The 17,559-nt window shown below is 42.6% G+C and overlaps 1 protein-coding gene across 4 annotated transcripts in view; it reads left to right on the top strand.

Moving 5' to 3' along the window:
* Ubr5 (ubiquitin protein ligase E3 component n-recognin 5) overlaps positions 1 to 17,559 on the top strand; it is a 119,301-nt gene that overhangs the window by 33,787 nt on the left and 67,955 nt on the right. For 3 of the 4 annotated variants that reach the window (XM_028857191.2, XM_028857194.2, XM_028857192.2), the window contains exons 2-9: positions 6,919 to 6,963; positions 7,411 to 7,492; positions 7,940 to 8,016; positions 8,784 to 8,906; positions 13,465 to 13,657; positions 13,831 to 13,990; positions 14,559 to 14,708; positions 17,293 to 17,504. In XM_028857191.2, the coding sequence (XP_028713024.1) occupies positions 6,919 to 6,963; positions 7,411 to 7,492; positions 7,940 to 8,016; positions 8,784 to 8,906; positions 13,465 to 13,657; positions 13,831 to 13,990; positions 14,559 to 14,708; positions 17,293 to 17,504 (1,042 nt within the window). The remainder of the gene's footprint in view (positions 1 to 6,918; positions 6,964 to 7,410; positions 7,493 to 7,939; positions 8,017 to 8,783; positions 8,907 to 13,464; positions 13,658 to 13,830; positions 13,991 to 14,558; positions 14,709 to 17,292; positions 17,505 to 17,559) is intronic. The other variant, XM_028857193.2, reaches the window with a different exon arrangement.

The raw sequence follows: 17,559 nt of genomic DNA, 5'->3' as shown, positions 1-17,559 counted from the left end.
CTACCTGAGAATCTGTCTCAAACACCAGTCACCCCTCCCCCAGTTAATATGAGCAGATAATGAAATAATCAAAAAACAAAGCTGGACATTTAGATGCACAGTTGTTGGTTCTTTAAGGTGAAAGCCTGAAGGTGAGTTTATTGATATTAAGGCCAAGAATCTTGTGTCTGAGATGGATTATGGGGTAACTTAATCTTCACTGATGGAAGTGTATGCTGAGAAATGGAAAGACTGCTTTAGTCCTTCTGTGCAGACCTTCAGACAGGAGCGTATAGATAGCTGGGGGCTGACAGTGAGATGTGATATGGGAGAGAAGCTGGGGATGCCACCAGAAGCAGTTGCCAGTCAGTGGATTTGAACGGGGCAGAAGTAAGTCGGAATGGCACCAAGGGAAGTGTGCTGAAGGCAGATCGCGTACTCCTCATCCCATGAGCAAACGCTCTTCCCATACAATTTCAGGCAGCTGGGGAGCAGCGCTTGGAGCAGGTGGTTTTGAAGAATCGCTGTCTTCCCTGAGAGCCAGAGCTTTGGGGAGTTATTTCCTTGCACTTCAGCAAGAAAGACCTATGGAGTTTGTTAATTGCACTTGGACTTGTGTCTGAATGTTCAGAGGTCTGATATGTGGCAGTAGGTAGGCAGAGAGTTTAAGAACTGAAGACCCTCACTATGTGTGGTGCCAACCTAGGGTCTGTGCAAAGTTAAATTATCTTTGAAACTATTCTCTCTCTCTCTCTCTCTCTCTCTCTCTCTCTGTGTCTCGTGTGTGTGTGTGTGTGTGTGTGTGATGAGCTCTGGGGCTTTTAGTAGTAATAAATGTTTGTTAGCTCTTAGCAGGTTCTGTTAATAAAGTATGTCAGTTTAGTACTTAAAAACTCTGCTCTTTGGATCTGTAAAATTACTTATAAATGTAAAAGAACAGAACAGGTTATTGACCTGGACTGTAGGATGAATCTTTGGTCTTGGAATAGCAGAACAGGAGGGTTTCATAGGCTTGTGCCAACCTGTCCAGTTGTATGTTATTGCCACTCACAGGCTTACCTGTAAGTCTGCTGCTAAGTGAGGTAAGTAAAATTTGATGAGCTCTTTCTTGGCTTTTTGTTTTTGTTTTTGTTTTTTTGTTTTTTGTTTTTTGTTTTTTTGTTTTTTTTGAGACAGGGTTTCTCTGTGTAGCTTTGTGCCTTTCCTGGATCTCACTTGGTAGCCCAGGCTGGCCTCGAACTCACAAAGATCCGCCTGGCTCTGCCTCCCGAGTGCTGGGATTAAAGGCGTGCGCCACCACTGCCCGGCTTTTCTTGGCTTTTTAAACAAGAAATGTTACTATTGTGTTATTGCTATGAGAAGAAATCTGGCTTGTGACTAAGCATTGGAAGCTGGTGCACCAAAATCCTCTTTACTGGAAGAGTGTGTCATGCTTACTTAATAAAGGCACTCGCTGACGTTAGTGTAGGTGGGTGTGCTCAGTGGACATTCTGGGTTCTGTGCTCAGCCCTGCAGAGAAGCAGATGCTCCTTAAATAGAGCTTATTCTTTGTGCTTGAGGGTTCCCTTGTCAGTATGTTCTGGATCTAAGTAAAAACATTTTGTAGAGAGCCAGTGTACTTAGAATTGTCCTGAGATTTGAAAGAACAATCTATTTTATGTATGTTCTGGGATTGAGTTTATTAATTAAGTTGATATTTGGTGAAGCATTCTATGTGATTATATAAAATCTATTTGTATATGAAACTTTTCAGTTGGGTAGGATTTTGATGTATTTATTAGATGCTATTTCATTCATCAAAAAATATTTTATGTGTGTGCACACATGTCATGGCATTCTTGTGGAGGTCAGAGGATTAACTTGAAGGAGTTTCTCCTCTTCTAGCATGTGGATTTTGGGGTCCAGTTTGGGTCACCAAACTTGGCAGCAAGTTCCTTTACCTGCTGTGTCAACTCATGACCCCAGTAAATGCTACTTTGTCATCAACATCAAGTATGTCGATACACAGATATAATTTGCTTTTTTATGCATTTGTAAGAATTTGGAGCCTGAAAAGCCCCAGAGGTGACTAATAGTCCTTCCTCAGAACCTGCATAGGTGAGCTGGGAAAAGCCCTCAGACTTCTTCTCAGTATGCAGTGGATGTTATTTCCACAAATTGATAGACATGTCAGGTGAGCCAAGGACATTAATTATGCTCCCCTCCCTTATTTTGCTTTGAGTCAGGGTCTTGTCATATACCTAGGCTGGTTTCCTTGAGTGTTGATATCATAGTCCTGCTTCACCCTGCTTTAACTATGGGTTAAAGAAACATTAAGTATTTCCTTTGTTGTGAGATAATCTTGTGGACTGGAGAGATGGCTCAGCGGTTAAGAGCACTGGCTGCTCCTCCATAGGTCATGAGTTCAGTTCCCAGCAACCACATGGTGGATCATAACCATCTGTAATGAGATCTGGTGCTCTCTTCTGGTGTTCAAGCATACACACAGAAGACTGTGTACATAATAAATGAGAGAGAGAGAGAGAGAGAGAGAGAGAGAGAGAGAGAGAGAGAGAGAGAGATATTTTATAATTAAAAAAGAGAGAGAAAGATAATCTCATATTCGCACCTCTGGCTGCCCTGGAACTTACTTACTATGCAGATGACCCTGGCCTCAAGCTGATTTTGACCCCCCTGTTTCTGCCTGCTGGGTGCTGGAATTGCAAGCACGCACAACCACGCCGGGCTGTGGAGCGCTGTGCTTTGGTATACAGGTTACATGTGTGGATAGGAGGCCAGGGACAACGCTAGAGTTGGTATTCTTCAGTTTATGTTGGTTTCAGGGCTTGAACCCATGGCCCCAGGCTTTTGTAGCTAGTGCCTTTCCTCTCTGAGCTGTCTCACTGGCCATTTTTGTTTGTATTTTGAGATAAGGTCTCACAGTCTCTGGTTGTCCTGGAACTCACGTTAGTCCGGTGAGTTTGCAAAGATCTACTTGTCTCTGTCTCCAGAATGCTGGGGTTAATGGTGTGCACCACCATGCCATGGCTTCACTGGCCTTCCTTAAATGTGAGTTTTAAGATTAAAAAATTGAACTGATACTAGGAACCATTTTCTTTACCTCTTTGGTAGTCTTGAGTTTATGAGTTATGGGATTATTTTCTAGTATTTTGACATCCACAGAGCTTAGTTGAGTTCCATGAGTATCTACCTTGAAGCCACCGGAGCAGCTCATTTTCAGGCTTCTTGGACCCAGCCTATTCGGTGTTTTTAAGCTTCTTGTATCTTCATAGGTATTTCTTTCTTTAGGTTAGGGAAGTTTTCTTCTATGAACTTGTTGAATATATTTTCTGTACCTTTGAGTTGGTATTCTTCTCCTTCTTCTATCCCTATTATTCTTAGGTTTGGTCTTTTCATGGTGTCCCAAATTTCTTGGACGTTTTTTGTTACAACTTTTTTGTCTTTAGTGTTTTCTTTGACTGACGAATCTATTTTCTCTATCGTGTCTTCAGTGTCAGAGATTCTCTGTTCCATCTCTTGCAATCGGTTGGTTATGCTTGTTTCTGTAGTTCCTGTTCATTTAGTCAGGATTTCTATTTCCATTATTCCCTCTGTTTTCTTTATTATCTCAATTTCAATTTTCAAATCTTGAACTGTTTCCTTCATCTGTTTAATTACTTTTTCTTGGCTTTCTTTGATTTCTTCCAATTTTTTGTTTGTTTTTTCTTCCATTTCTTTAGGGGAATTTTTTATTTCCTCTTTAAGGGGGTTTTTCATTTCCTCTTTAAGGGCCTTTAGCATCTTCTTAGAGTCATTTTTAGGATTGATTTCTTGTGCTTCTTCTGCGTTGGTATGTTCAGGTCTTGCAGGTGTAGAATTGCTAGGTTCTGATGGTGTCATATAGGTCTTTATGTTGTTGCCTGTATTTTTGCACTGGCGTCTACTCATTTCTTCTGCTCGGTGTGGCGGTGTGTATGTCTGAAGGTACCTCTCTTGTTCTAATTGATAGTCTTGGTCCATTACGGGTTCTTAGTGGAATCGGTGTTGTTGGGCGCTGTTTCTCCGGGAGCAGCTTAGTCCAATCAGTGTTAGTGGGCTCTGTCTCAGGGAGCAGTTGTTCCCAATTGGTGCGGGTTTCCATATTATGGCTCCAGTGGTTGTTGGTTTCGTAGGGGTTGGTTTTTTTTTTTTTGGTAGGGGAGCAGGAAAAGGTAGCTGTCTGGTCCCTGGGACTCTGATGGTTGGGGCCTAGGGGCTAGAGACCTGATCTGCCAGTCCGGAGATGGGGGCTTACCTGTCCCCAGTTGGTGTAGGGTGGGCTTATGATTTTGGTGATCTGGTTCTGTGGCTGGGCGGTGCCGCCTTTTGTGTTCTCAGGTCACGTTTTGCTCATTCGTCAACTCCTCAGCTGATCGTGTTTCCTCAGACTGCAGACTGTAGGCTTCTGAATCCTCTCCCGAATGGCTCTCAGCTGAGCAGGTTGTTCTGTAGGGCAATCTCACCAACACCTCCAGATTGTTCATTTTCAGGTTTCTTTAGTGTTCAATTTTGAAAGAAGTTTTGATCCCTCCTCTAATTTGTATATTTTGTGCTAATAAAAAAAGACGAGTTAGTAGTCTGGGGACAAGTTTTGTGTCCGTAGTGAATGTGGGCCTCTGCTCCAGGTCTTCTGAAGACTGCTGTCACTCGGGAGCACAGTCCCCAGTCCAGTGTGCCTTCATTCTCCAGTTAGCCCCCCCACAGTTAGCTCCTCCTCCTCCTCCTCCTCCTCCTCCTCCTCCTCCTCCTCCTCCTCCTTTTGGTTTTTCGAGACAGGGTTTGTCTGTGTAGCTTTTGCGCCTGTCCTGGAACTCACTCTGTAGACCAGGCTGGCTTCGAACTCACAGAGATCCCCCTGCCTCTACCTCCTGAGTGCTGGGATTAAAGGCATGCGCCACCACCGCCGGCTGAGAATGGGTTTTGTTTTGTTTTTTTGTTTTGGAAAAATGAAAGCACCAGTGAAAAGTTTTAACCACCAGGTAATCTTTGGTTGGTATTAGTTATTGCACATGCTTGACAAGGACGTGTCCTTGAGCCACTCTCCAGTTGCAGGATAAGTTAAAAGACTCCTGGTTCTAACTTAGTCTCGCACTGCAAGACTTAGAACATTTACCCCTGGGTACAATGACTTCTATAAGCTTTTATTTTAATTTAAAAAAAATTAAAGGTGTTTATTTTATATGTTTGAGTATTTTGCCTCCATTTATGTGTGTCTGTAGAACACATACATGGCATGGAGGTCAGAAGAAGGCACGGGAGTCCCTGGAACTAGTTACATGTGGCTGTGAGCCACCAGGCAGGGCCTCTGAAAGAGAAGCCACTGCTCTTAACCCCTGAGCCATCTCTCCAGCCTCTTCTGGAAGCTCTGGATGCTTGTAAATCCTAAGCAGTTTGTCCAGGTGGTTAAAATTTGATCTCTTTCATGCCTTGTCAGTTATTAGACATCAACAGTTCCACAGATGGTCCGTTGATTCACACCCACTTGTTTTCCATCGTGTTTTCAAAAGTTCTCAGTTTATTTGTATAAAAATTATTTCTAAAAAAGTTTGAAAAGATCAGACAGTTGTTCAGCATGTTTTCTAAAGTTCTCAGTTTATTTGTATAAAAATTATTTCCAAAAAAGTTTGAACAGATCAGACAGTTGTTCAGGTAACACTCAAAGAGATGAATTCTTGAACATCTCTGGTTATATTGTAGATTATAAAATGACTTCCGTAGGCTGATAACATTTTGTATGAATTCCGGACTATGTCCTTGAGGGGAACAGAAAAATTGCAGTGGACAGTACAAGTTCTTATCTCTGTTACGTTGCCCCGTGAGTTTGCCTTTAGTGCTTGCGCATCCATCCGTATTATACCAGAGGTTGGCCTTGGCTGCTGTCATCTGCTGTGTGTATGTGTGTTTGGAGTTGACAGTTTCTGTGTAGTCCTGGCCGTCCTGGAACTCACCTGTAGACCAGTCAGGCCTCAGATTCACAGATCCTCCTGCCTCTCTCTCTGCCTCCCAAGCGCTGGGATTAAAGGAGTGTATCACTGCCCCACCATACCACGGTTTTTGAGACTTGGTCTTTTATTGAAGACGGGCTCCTGGTTTCTCGTACATTTGGTTGCCAGCGAGCCCCTGAGCTTCGTCTGTCTCTGCAACACCCCTACTACTCCCACCCCCAGTACTGGGATTCAAGGTGTGCACTGCCAAGCCTGGCTTTTATGTCGGGTCTGGGCGTCCAGACTCAGGTCCTGATGCTTTGCGGCAATCACTTTACCCACTGAGTCACTTACTCAGCCCAAGGTTTCCTTCTAAGCATGCACAGCAATACTGCTTTAGAGATGGAGGTACCCTTCCTTTATAGACACAGGCTCCATTCAGTTTCATGTCATAGCGGCAGAAACCGAGACTGTGCCTTACGGTTATCAGGCTTTGGGAAGACTTTGTTATGCCAATTCTACAGAAGTTCATGCTTCCCAGTTATTTTCACTGCATGATATTCATGTACTGTGAAAACTTTGGCCTAGACAACAGTTGTCCTCCCACTCCAACAAGGTCTCACTGTGTAGCTCTGGCTGTCCCCAAACTTATGTGGACCAAGCTGTCCTCAAACTCAGAGATCTGCCCGCCTCCCCCTAAAGGTGTGCTCCACTACCCCTGGTTTAGACTGCAGTTTTAGAAATGAGTTTTCCATTAGGCATTTGCTCGGTAACCAGCTTTGCTGCTGGTGTTTGCTATGAAAACCCTGGAAGCCTTCTTTTCCCTGTGTGGAAATGGGGCTAGTGTGGTTAGTACTGGAGTTGCCGCTGGGCTAGAAGGAGAAGGGATGGTTGCTTTGGGCTGTTGGGATCAGCCAGGGCTGGGGCAGGCCCTCAGCCGGCTTGTTTATATGCAGGGCCAGGACCGGGCTTGTTAACCCTTCCTTTGTGTTTCCAGGTTACGGGAAGTTTCAGAGAAGCTGAACAAGTACAATTTGAACAGGTAAGCAGGTGAAGCTCTTTGAAGTCTAGCCATTTCTCATGGTTAGATGTGCTAAGCAGCTGCCCTACCATGGCCCTGGAGCCTTTTATTAGGAAAAGGGTTTATTTTATACCTTAGAATAATGTGATTGATGCGATTTGATTAGATTAAGAATTCAATTAGATTAAGAATCTTTGAGATGTAGCCCTGGCTGTCTGTTGAGCAGGCTAGCCTCAAACTCACAGCACAGCGATCACAGGATTAAAGGCAAATGCCACCACATCTTTTACTGTCCGAGTTGGGTTCATTGAAATTCTAGTTTCCAGTAATGCTTATTTTAAACAGTTTGGCATGCCATGCAACTCCAGTGATTATAGTGGATATCATAGTTACTAAATTCAGTTTAGGAATTCTTTTTGTTTAATTAAAAGAACAGTTTTACTTACGTACTTTTTTCTTTGTCTCTAGTCACCCCCCTTTGAATGTACTGGAGCAGGCCACTATAAAACAGTGTGTGGTGGGACCGAATCACGCTGCCTTTCTTCTTGAGGTAAACCATTCACCATAAGGTAGAGAGATGAAGAGGAAACAGTGAAGTCCTCCTCTACATCAGTTCTTCCTTTTAGTCAAGGAAAACAGTCGCTTCTTGGAGGATTTACTTTATTGCCCAGCTCTCTTTCTGTGAAGTTCACTGGCCCAGAGAATCTGGGGCAGATGATTTACTAAGACTGGAAACTAGTTCATAAGAGAATGAATGGGGAGACGTGTATGCAGTGACTGTATAGTGCTCACTCTGAATTCGGTCAGGCACTCCTGTTCTTTGTGCTCTGCCATGTTCCTCTACCCAGGCATGTGCTGCTTCGGGAGGGAATTCCTTGTCTTCTGGGTTGACAGTAATAGGCAGAATCTGATTACTGATTAAATTAAATTTATTTATGTCCTCTTCAAACTTTAATGTCCTCTCTTTCAGAATTTTACATGTTTTCTTTGCTTTTAGGATGGCAGAATTTGTAGGATTGGTTTTTCAGTACAACCAGACAGACTGGAATTGGGTAAACCTGATAATAATGATGGGTAAGACATTTTTGGCTTGTGTGTTTGTGTTTATGGTGTTGAGGGTCAAACCTAGAGCCTAGTATAGTAGACAGGTGCTTTACCACAGAGCTACATCCTTCTCTTGTATTTAGTATTTAATATGGTATGCATTTAGCACTTAGAAGGTGTTTCAGAAAACCAATGTTTTGATCTTGGTTATCCTCAAGTGATTTTAAAAAAAAAGGTATGGCAGAAAAAATGATCTGATGAGTTAGGGGTCTTCCTGCACTTATGAGGCTGGTCTTGAACTCTTGTACTCAAGATGTTCTGTTGCTCTGGCCTCCCACATAGCAGGGAGTACAGGTGTGTGCCAATGTGCCTGCTGACTGGACTGACTTTCCGTGTCGTGTTTGCCCCTGATGGTTACAAACGGGGAACTCAATTTGAAAGTAGTCAGGTTTTGTTTTTTTCCTTCAAATTTGGCCTTTAAAAATTATAGTGTATCAAAGGATGCTTCATAAGATACGACTTCTATGTGATTGTTTCTAAGAAAAACATGCTTTATATTAAAATGTAAAGAAAATTTACTATTTCCTGTTCATTTCTATTTGAAAATTGAGAACAGTTTCTATTAGGAAGGAATGTGTTGGGCAGCTGCCAGCTGGTGCACATTTTAATAGGGAGTAGCCAGAGAGTCAGGCAGGTAGATACTCTCCACAGGAGGTTGCAGTGGGAAGGTCTGGAGGTGTCTTCCCCCAGCAGCCTGGGCTGTTTTATGACTGGTTCTCTCTTGATTTTTTTCCTAGGTCAAAACTGAGCAGCAGCAGCTCGGGGGCAGGGAGGACGTCCAGACCTGGCAGGACAAGTGACTCTCCGTGGTTTCTCTCAGGCTCGGAGACTCTGGGCAGGCTGGCAGGCAACACTCTGGGGTAAGTCGTGTCTGATTGCAGGCATTGCTGTTTAGTGCCGACCTCTGTGAGTGCCGTGTACTGTGACTGTCACGTCAGTATTATCTAGCCCAACAGTTAGACATGCCAGACGTCTCCAGTGTCACTTAATGGTATTGTGTCATTTGAAAATTTAAAACAGTTTTGTATTTGGCTGTCTATATTGTGAATTATTTTGTGGGGGAGGGGAATCTTAACATTACTTCTTTTTGGTATCCAAATTTGTTGTTGTTTTTTTTTTTAAACTCCTGTACCATTTTATGTGAAGTTTATATACTGTGAAATTAAAGAAGCCATTTGCAAATTCTAGGCAAGGGTTTTTAATCATTTAATACTTTGGTTCTTTTTTGGAATTTGAGGCAGGGTCTCTACATAGTCCTGGCTATCCTGGAACTCACTGTGTAGATCAGGCTGGCCTTGAATCCACAGAGATCCAGCTGCCTCTGCCTCCTAAGAGCTGGGATTAACGATGTACCAGCTGTACTTTGGTCTTTTGTTTTTTGAGGGTTTTTGGTTTTTTTTGGTGGTTTGTGTGTGTGCGCACACACATAGCGGTGGTTGTCCTGGATCTCTCTCTGTAGACCATGCTACCCTCCAACTCACAGATCCACCTGTCTGCCTTCTGAGTGTTGGTAGATGGAAGATGTGCAAGATGTGCACCAACATCGTCCGGTTTTAAAAGAAGCATCCCTTCCTCCCTCCCTCCCTCCCTCCCTCCCTGTCTCTCTTTTTTTGGGTTTTTCGAGACAGGGTTTCTCTGTGTAGCCCTACCTGTCGTGGAACTCACTCTATATCTCTGGCCTTGAATTCAGAGACACACCTGCCTGCCTCCTAAGTGCTGGGATTAAGGCATATGCTACTACCGCCAGTTTATACTTTGATTTTGAATGGCCAAAATTTCTGAAAATACCTGGTTAATGATTAGATGATGCCAGTTCACTCAAATTATATGGTATTCAATGGTTGATTAAAAATGATTATGTAGTTGGAATGGCTTTCAAAATTTTATATACAGTGTGACATAGGTAAAGTAAGATTTAAAAATTGAGATTTCAAAATACTTAATATATTTTTGTGCTGAACTAAATTATCTGAAGATTGGAGGAAGGTCATTTGTCATGGTTAGGTACATTCTTGAGATTGTTTTGTGTGTCCTTTTTAGCTCAGGTACAGAAAATACATCCCAGATCTTTTAATAAAGCATCCTTGTTCTTTGCAGAGATGAGGATCAAACCCATGCCTTGTCTATTCCAAGCAAGTGCTTTATTTCTGACTTACACATCACATCTCTATGCACACAGTGCATGCTGAAGAATTCTGAAAAGAGCATAAGAGCAAAATGATTTCTTTTGATAAACCTGGAAGAATACATGTCCTTAGGAAATTAACTGTTATCTGTAGTCCTGTCAAATAATACTTGGCTTGAAGAGAAACATTTCTTTGTTGAGTTGGGGTTCTGCAGGCCAAGTCCAGTGGCATGGCTGAGTTCTACTTCCCACTGGTTAATAGGGAAGATGATGTCTCCACTACAAAACACTCTTCTTTCCCTTTGGAGGTGAACAGTCTCCATCTCACCGTTGTGTTGGAAGATCTTGGGATAACCACATTGCCGCTTTTCCCGGCAGCGGGGTCGTTGAGAGGTGGTTGTTGGTTTTCACCGCTTGTCTCAGGCTTTAGCATTCCTTTGAAAGCTTTTCCCTTGGGTGTTTTCGTGTTCAGCAGTTTTGTGGACTACAGATCGCCAGCTGCTGTTTTCTCCCATTAATAATTACTTAATGTGTATACCGGGAAATGTTTCAAAAATCTCCTGTTGTTTTTGTTAGTTCACTTTAGACCAGGTTGGAAATAAGAGTCATTTATTTGGAGAAGAGGAGAGGAGAGTTTGTGTTTAGTCATAAGGCTTGGGAGCTGTGGCTATCGAAATCGTTGTCTTGTCATTTCACATGTAGGAGGGCTAGTTCTTTCTCATCGGCTCGAGTGCCGCAGTCCTTGAGGATTTTGTCTGAAGTAATAATTTATTACAGGTTTTGGATTGTAAAAGATAAACAGGTATTTGGAAATTGGAGGTTGAAGCTGGCCAGGTAGGAAGGGTGGAAGGTAGCAGGACTCTGACAAACTGGATGTTTGAGGATGTTGAGGATCACGTGTGGTGTGTGAGCACGTTCATGCTGGTGCTTGCACCTGTGCGCATGCCCAGACCAGAGACCATCAGGGGCCTGCCTCTGTCATTTCCTGCCTTGCTCCTGTGAGGCAGGGTCTCTTTCCAGAACACGGAGCCCATACTTTTCGTCTAGGTTGGCAGCCAGGGAGTCAAGTGATTGTCCTGCCTCTTCCATGTATCCCTGGGTTACAGCTGCACACGGGAACATAGCCAACTTGTTAGGGAGTCTGGGATCTGAACTTGGGTCCCCACGCTTGCCCAGCAAATGCTCTGAGTACTGAGTCACTACTTTAGTGCTCAACTCTGAGTGCTGAGTCACTGCTTTAGTGCTCAACTCTGAGTGCTGAGTCACTGCTTCAGTGCTCAACTCGGAGTGCTGAGTCACTACTTCAGTGCTCAGCTCTGAGTGCTGAGTCACTGCTTCAGTGCTCAACTCGGAGTGCTGAGTCACTACTTCAGTGCTCAGCTCTGAGTGCTGAGTCACTGCTTCAGTGCTCAGCTCTGAGTGCTGAGTCACTGCTTCAGTGCTCAGCTCTGAGTGCTGAGTCACTGCTTCAGTGCTCAGCTCTGAGTGCTGAGTCACTGCTTCAGTGCTCAACTCGGAGTGCTGAGTCACTACTTCAGTGCTCAGCTCTGAGTGCTGAGTCACTGCTTCAGTGCTCAGCTCTGAGTGCTGAGTCACTGCTTCAGTGCTCAGCTCTGAGTGCTGAGTCACTGCTTTAGTGCTCAGCTCTGAGTGCTGAGTCACTGCTTCAGTGCTCAACTCTGAGTGCTGAGTCACTGCTTTAGTGCTCAACTCTGAGTGCTGAGTCAGTACTTCAGTGCTCTCTGTCCAGCGTGCCCCGAGGAGTCCAGGGTACTCACCTTCCTTTCCTGTTTCCGTAACTTACGTGGGAAATTCCTCAGACTCTTCCTTTAAACAAACACTATGGACTTTAAACAGTTTACCAATTATGTGGACTACACTTGGTTCATAGATTTGTAAGCTATGGGCTAATTAACACTGTGTGTGATTTGTGGTCCTTCTGTGTACTTTGAGTTAGAATTGTAGCACTAATTTGTTAAATAATTCTACAGAGGAGAGTCAGAGTTTTCCATATGTTTTAGTTTAATACTTTAGAAAATTGTAACTTTATTATGAATAAAAGGAATTACTCATTCGGTACTGTCTTGTTACCCATTAGTAAAACTCAACCAGTGCTATGTGCTTAAGATAACATTCATCTTTGTCTAAAGCACAGGTTGGTTGGTTGGTTGGTTGGTTGGTTGGTTGGTTAGAAGAATGTTTAGGAGCAGTTAGGGTATGGGCAGGTATTCAGTTTGCATTCTGATAGGTTCAACAGAGCAGGGAATCCCAAGATCCCTGTAGCAGCAGTTACAGACTGGGTAACTGAAGGCAGTGCAGCTTCCTGAGCAGAGGTAGCAGACTGTCCGCTGGTATTGTCAGAGTGAGTCGGAACTCAGTTCATACATGGGTTCTTCTGATAGGCGGCTCTGCTCCCCGGTTCCCTTCTGCCTTAGTATTCAGTTTTATGACACCTGCCTATGCCTACTCTTGACAGTTTTAGTTTGTGATGCTTGAAGATAAGCATGGATGTATATGTGAGCTTAGATAATATAGCCCATCAGGTTTCTAGCATTCTTGTTTAGGAGAAAATGGTATGCATTACTTGGTAGAAATAGCACTTCATTTCTTTTGTGTTCGTTAGCCACGTGGATTATTAAGCAAACCGGGACATTTCTAGATGAAATTAGTAATTAGTTCAGATAGTGGCTTCAAGTGTCACTCTCACAGGTAACGGGGACACAAAGTCAATCTGCTTAATGTCAAGTCTCTCTGCTTATTCTGTTTTTTAGACTCATTGGTGTGGTTCTCCCACTTTCTGCATATATGTATGGGTGTTCATGTACGTGTGCAGCCCTGTGTGTGAATGCTAACAGCCCGTGCTAAGCCTCTTCCTCAGTCACTCTCCTCTAGTTCCTGCAGCACGACCCTGAACTGGGACTCACCTACTTCGCTAGGCTGTCTGGCCAAGAAAGTTTGGGGCTCCTCTTATTTATGGACTTAACTGTCCCCCCACATGCTCCTTTCCCTTTTGTTTTGGGTAGGGGCTGGTCTTCCCTATCTCCTGAGTGTTGGGATTACAGGGAAACACTGCCATGTCTGCCTCCTCCTGTGCAGATGTTCAGCACAGATGAAAAGAATGCCGTCTGTTGTTTAAAGTGAATTCATATTTACGTATTACAAAGTCAGACAGTTACTTTAAAGTTCGTTCCAGAATTTTAGCTGGATAACTAATGTACAAGAATGAGACTCAACATGGTCTCTCAGAGTGGATTGTGTAAAAACTTGAATTGTACCAATTATCTACTCTTTAGGAGCCGCTGGAGTTCTGGAGTGGGTGGAAGTGGAGGAGGAGGTTCCTCTGGTAGATCATCTGCTGGGGCTCGTGACTCCCGGCGACAGACGCGAGTTATTCGGACAGGACGGGATCGGGGGTCAGGACTTCTGGGCAGTCAGCCCCAGCCAGTTATCCCAGCATCTGTCATCCCTGAGGAGCTGATTTCACAGGTGCGGTCTGTCAGAACCTATCCTACAAAGAACAGCAAGAGGGGGAGGTGAGGTCTTGACCCCAAAGAGTTGAAAAATGTGGCCTGTTTTTTTTTTTTTTTTAATTGATTTAGAAGACTGACTTTAGTAAGTAATAGAAAAATTAGCATAGCACTATCCTTTGTTTATTTTAGGCCCAGGTTGTTTTACAAGGCAAATCCAGAAGTGTCATTATTCGAGAACTTCAGCGGACAAACCTCGATGTAAACCTTGCTGTAAATAATTTGCTGAGCCGAGACGATGAAGACGGAGACGATGGGGATGATACGGCCAGCGAATCTTACCTGCCTGGAGGTTGGTGCTTCGCTCTCGTGTCTTTCTCTGCTGCTTGGGCTGCCGCCCCTCGGCTGAGGGCTGGAATTTTAAAGTGTAACTGCTGACCGTGTCTGTCTTTTGGAAGGTGCTGGATGATAGTTCTTGCTATGCACTTTGATTATAAAGTCCCTTTTAAAGGAAAATATTTTTGCTCAGTGGATTTGTGCTTGATCCTAATTAAGACATTATAGTGCATGGATATATCCCTGGCTGACATGTGGGATGTTGTTTTTTGACAGTATCATCACTGAGCATTGGCACTTACTGAACTGCATTATATTTTGTCTGTATTTTGTTCCTGTGATGTCGTTAAGTATCTTAAAAGTGATTTTTAATTTAGTAAATAGAGACTGTAGCAATTATGCATGTGATAGTCCTTAAGATCTATGTTTATAATGTTAATTTTATTTCCTAGATCCTGTGATTTTTACTTCGGTGAAAACAGTCCATGATTTGAATGTATTTTAATTTTTAGAAATCTTTTAGTGGTCTATGGATACATTATCCACAGCTGCTTCCTTTATATTTGTTTTGTTTTTGTTTGTAGAGGATCTTATGTCTCTGCTTGATGCTGACATTCACTCTGCCCACCCAAGTGTCATTATCGATGCTGATGCCATGTTCTCTGAGGACATTAGCTATTTTGGTTACCCTTCTTTTCGTCGTTCATCACTTTCTAGGCTAGGCTCATCTCGAGGTAATTTTGCATTTATTTCTTCTTGACTGTGGGCTGGCTCTGTGGAAAGAGAGTGGTAAACTCGCCTGGATCTGAGCTCAGAATACTCCAGTAGGGTGAAGAAGTCATGCCATGGCAGTGGGCTGGGGAGCCTTGGCCTTCAGACTCGATGTTTGTATTTGGAGTGCCACAGCAGTATTTCAGAGAGGATCTTACTGTGCTGTGACTTGCCTAAGTATATTTTTACCTAGTAAGATAGATTTTGATCTAACTAAAAGCAGAATTCTAGTTTACAGCGACATGCAGCGTTCAGGGGGAAAAGACCCTCCTTAATTTGTTTGATTAAAACGGCATAATCATGTTCATTTTAAAGAGTGAAGTATGAAGAACTTAGGACTAACTGGCTAGTATTAAATGAATAGACATATTTGGTTTATTAAAATGCTGTTGGTATAAGTCTAAAATCTTTAAAAGGTATGTAGTGCAGATTTTGAACCATTTTAGCTCACATTATGACTCAGTTAACTTTCCAGAGTTCGAACCTGCTTGATTGAAGTAATAGACAAAATAAGCTATAATTACCAATAATTAGTAAACTAGAAAAGATGCCATATTCTATTAAGGATGGCCTTTTTGCAGATACTTGGTACTTACACATCTGTGGGTGGCCATTTAACATGAATATATGTAGTAGCTTAAACTTTACTGCTTTAAAAATAGCAAGTGTTGAATTTTCAATTATTTATTTTCTGACATTAGCATCTCCTAAATACCTGTTTGTTAAGTTGACTCTGTGTAGATATTTTTAGTTTGAATCACTTTTGACTTGGGCCGTGTTTTGTTGTCTTAGTGGTGCTGGGGAACTGAAACCAAAGCCTGCCACGAGCTGGGCAAGTGCTTGACCTTGAGCTACATGCTGAGCGAGCCTCAAATGCTGTACTTTTCTGTGACTCAGCTATGTATTGTCTCTGATCTTTATTTTCTTTCTTTATTTTGGTTTTTTGAGACAGGGTGTCTCTATGTAGTTTTGGTGGCTGTCTTGGATCTTGCTCAGACCACGCTGGCCTTGAACTCACAGAGATCCTCCTACTTCTGCTTCCCAGTCCTGGGATTATAGGCGTGTACCACTGCCGCCCAGCCCTGATTATTAAAATATTATTTTATTTTTAATTATTTTATTAAATAAAATCTTTATTATTAAAACAAAGTTTTTACTGAAAAAGTTTCTTTTTTTACTTTATTTTTCTATTCATTCATTCCTTCCTTCCTTCATTCATTCATGGCAGGATTTCTTTGTATATCCCTTGCTGCCATTGAAATCAGAGATCCACCTTCCTCTGCCTCTCCAAGTGCTGGAAATAAAGGTGTGCGACACCACTCCTGGCTCTTTTAACTATTTTAAAAAGTAGCCTACAAACAACCAAAAATGTGGCTATGGCTTTAGATGATTTGAGGGCAGTTTTAAAGACAGTATAAAAAGACTTATCCAGAAAGCGCCCCCCCCCCCAAAAAAAATAAAAACAAAACAAAACAAAAAAGCTCACCTGTTTTTCAAAACATTTTAGACAATTTATCCATAAAATCTATCCTGTAAGTTTATCTGTAACAAGGACTTTAGTTTTTACTTTATCCTAATATATTTATAGTTCAGCCTATTTAAGTTTTGTTTTTTATTGAAAAAACAAACTTTGAAGATTTGTAACAAATACTATTGGTTTGTGCCTTAGTTAGGGTTTCTGTTGCTGAGATAAAACAACATGACCAAAGTCAGTTTAGGGAGGAGGTGGTTTATTTCAGTGAACACTTCTACATCATAGTTTCTGAGGGAAGTCAGGCCCAGAACTCAAGCAGGGCAGGAACCTGGAGGCAGGAGCTGATGCAGAGGCCATGGAGGGGAGCTACTTACTGGCTTGTTTCTCATGGCTTGCTCAACCTACTCTTTTATAGTACCCAGAACCACACCTACCTTCTTAAAGCCCCACAATGGGCAGGGCCCTTCCACATCAGCCACTGTTCAGGAAAATCCCATGGACTAGTCTGGTAGGGTCATTTTTCCAATTGATGTGTTTTCTTTCTAGGTGACTCGGTCTGTGTCACATTGACATAAAAACTAGCCAGTCCAATTTGCTTACAAGTATTTAATGTTTTGAAATTCTAGTTTATAGGGGTTGAGGATTTAGCTCAGTGGCCCTAGGTTTGGTCCTTAGCTGGGGGGCGGGGGTAGTGGAGGGATGGGTGGATTCTAGTTTATAAATCAAGGACTCTTAAACTAAGTATTTCTAATGATATAATACGAATTTCATATGAATAATGAAATAATTCCAGAATGTTTAAATCTATTTTAAAAGGCCACCAAATCAAACTAAGAATAATTCTGCTCTAAAAACATCGAGCTGCCTCTGCATAGCTTCAAAAAAATACTAGTTTATAATTTTCATCCAGTCACTTGAAGGGTTGATGATTTGAATGTTGCGTGTCAGCCTAATTAGATACTGATGTGTGTACATTTGAGTAGATATAGTGCTGTTAGCTGCTGCGTCCTGCAGGGTGTGTACTAGAGAGTGGCTTACTTTTATCCCACTGGTGTGACCCGATTGCATACCAGTTCTCCTTCTTCCCTTAGAGAGAGACTCCGAGCTTTTGCGGGAACGGGAATCTGTTCTGCGTTTGCGGGAACGAAGGTGGCTTGATGGAGCCTCATTTGATAATGAAAGGGGCTCTACCAGTAAAGAAGGAGAGCCAAACCCGGACAAGAAGAACACACCTGTCCAAAGTCCAGTGTCCCTGGGGGAAGATTTACAATGGTGGCCTGATAAGGTATTTGGAAAAAGTTTTATACTTTTAAGTAGATTCCTAACAAATGCCCCCCTCC

Source organism: Peromyscus leucopus, chromosome 20 (assembly GCF_004664715.2).
Source record: "Peromyscus leucopus breed LL Stock chromosome 20, UCI_PerLeu_2.1, whole genome shotgun sequence".
Taxonomy (NCBI): domain Eukaryota; kingdom Metazoa; phylum Chordata; class Mammalia; order Rodentia; family Cricetidae; genus Peromyscus; species Peromyscus leucopus.
The sequence above is the reverse complement of the archived record's forward strand: the minus strand, read 5'-3'. Positions and strand labels throughout refer to the sequence as shown.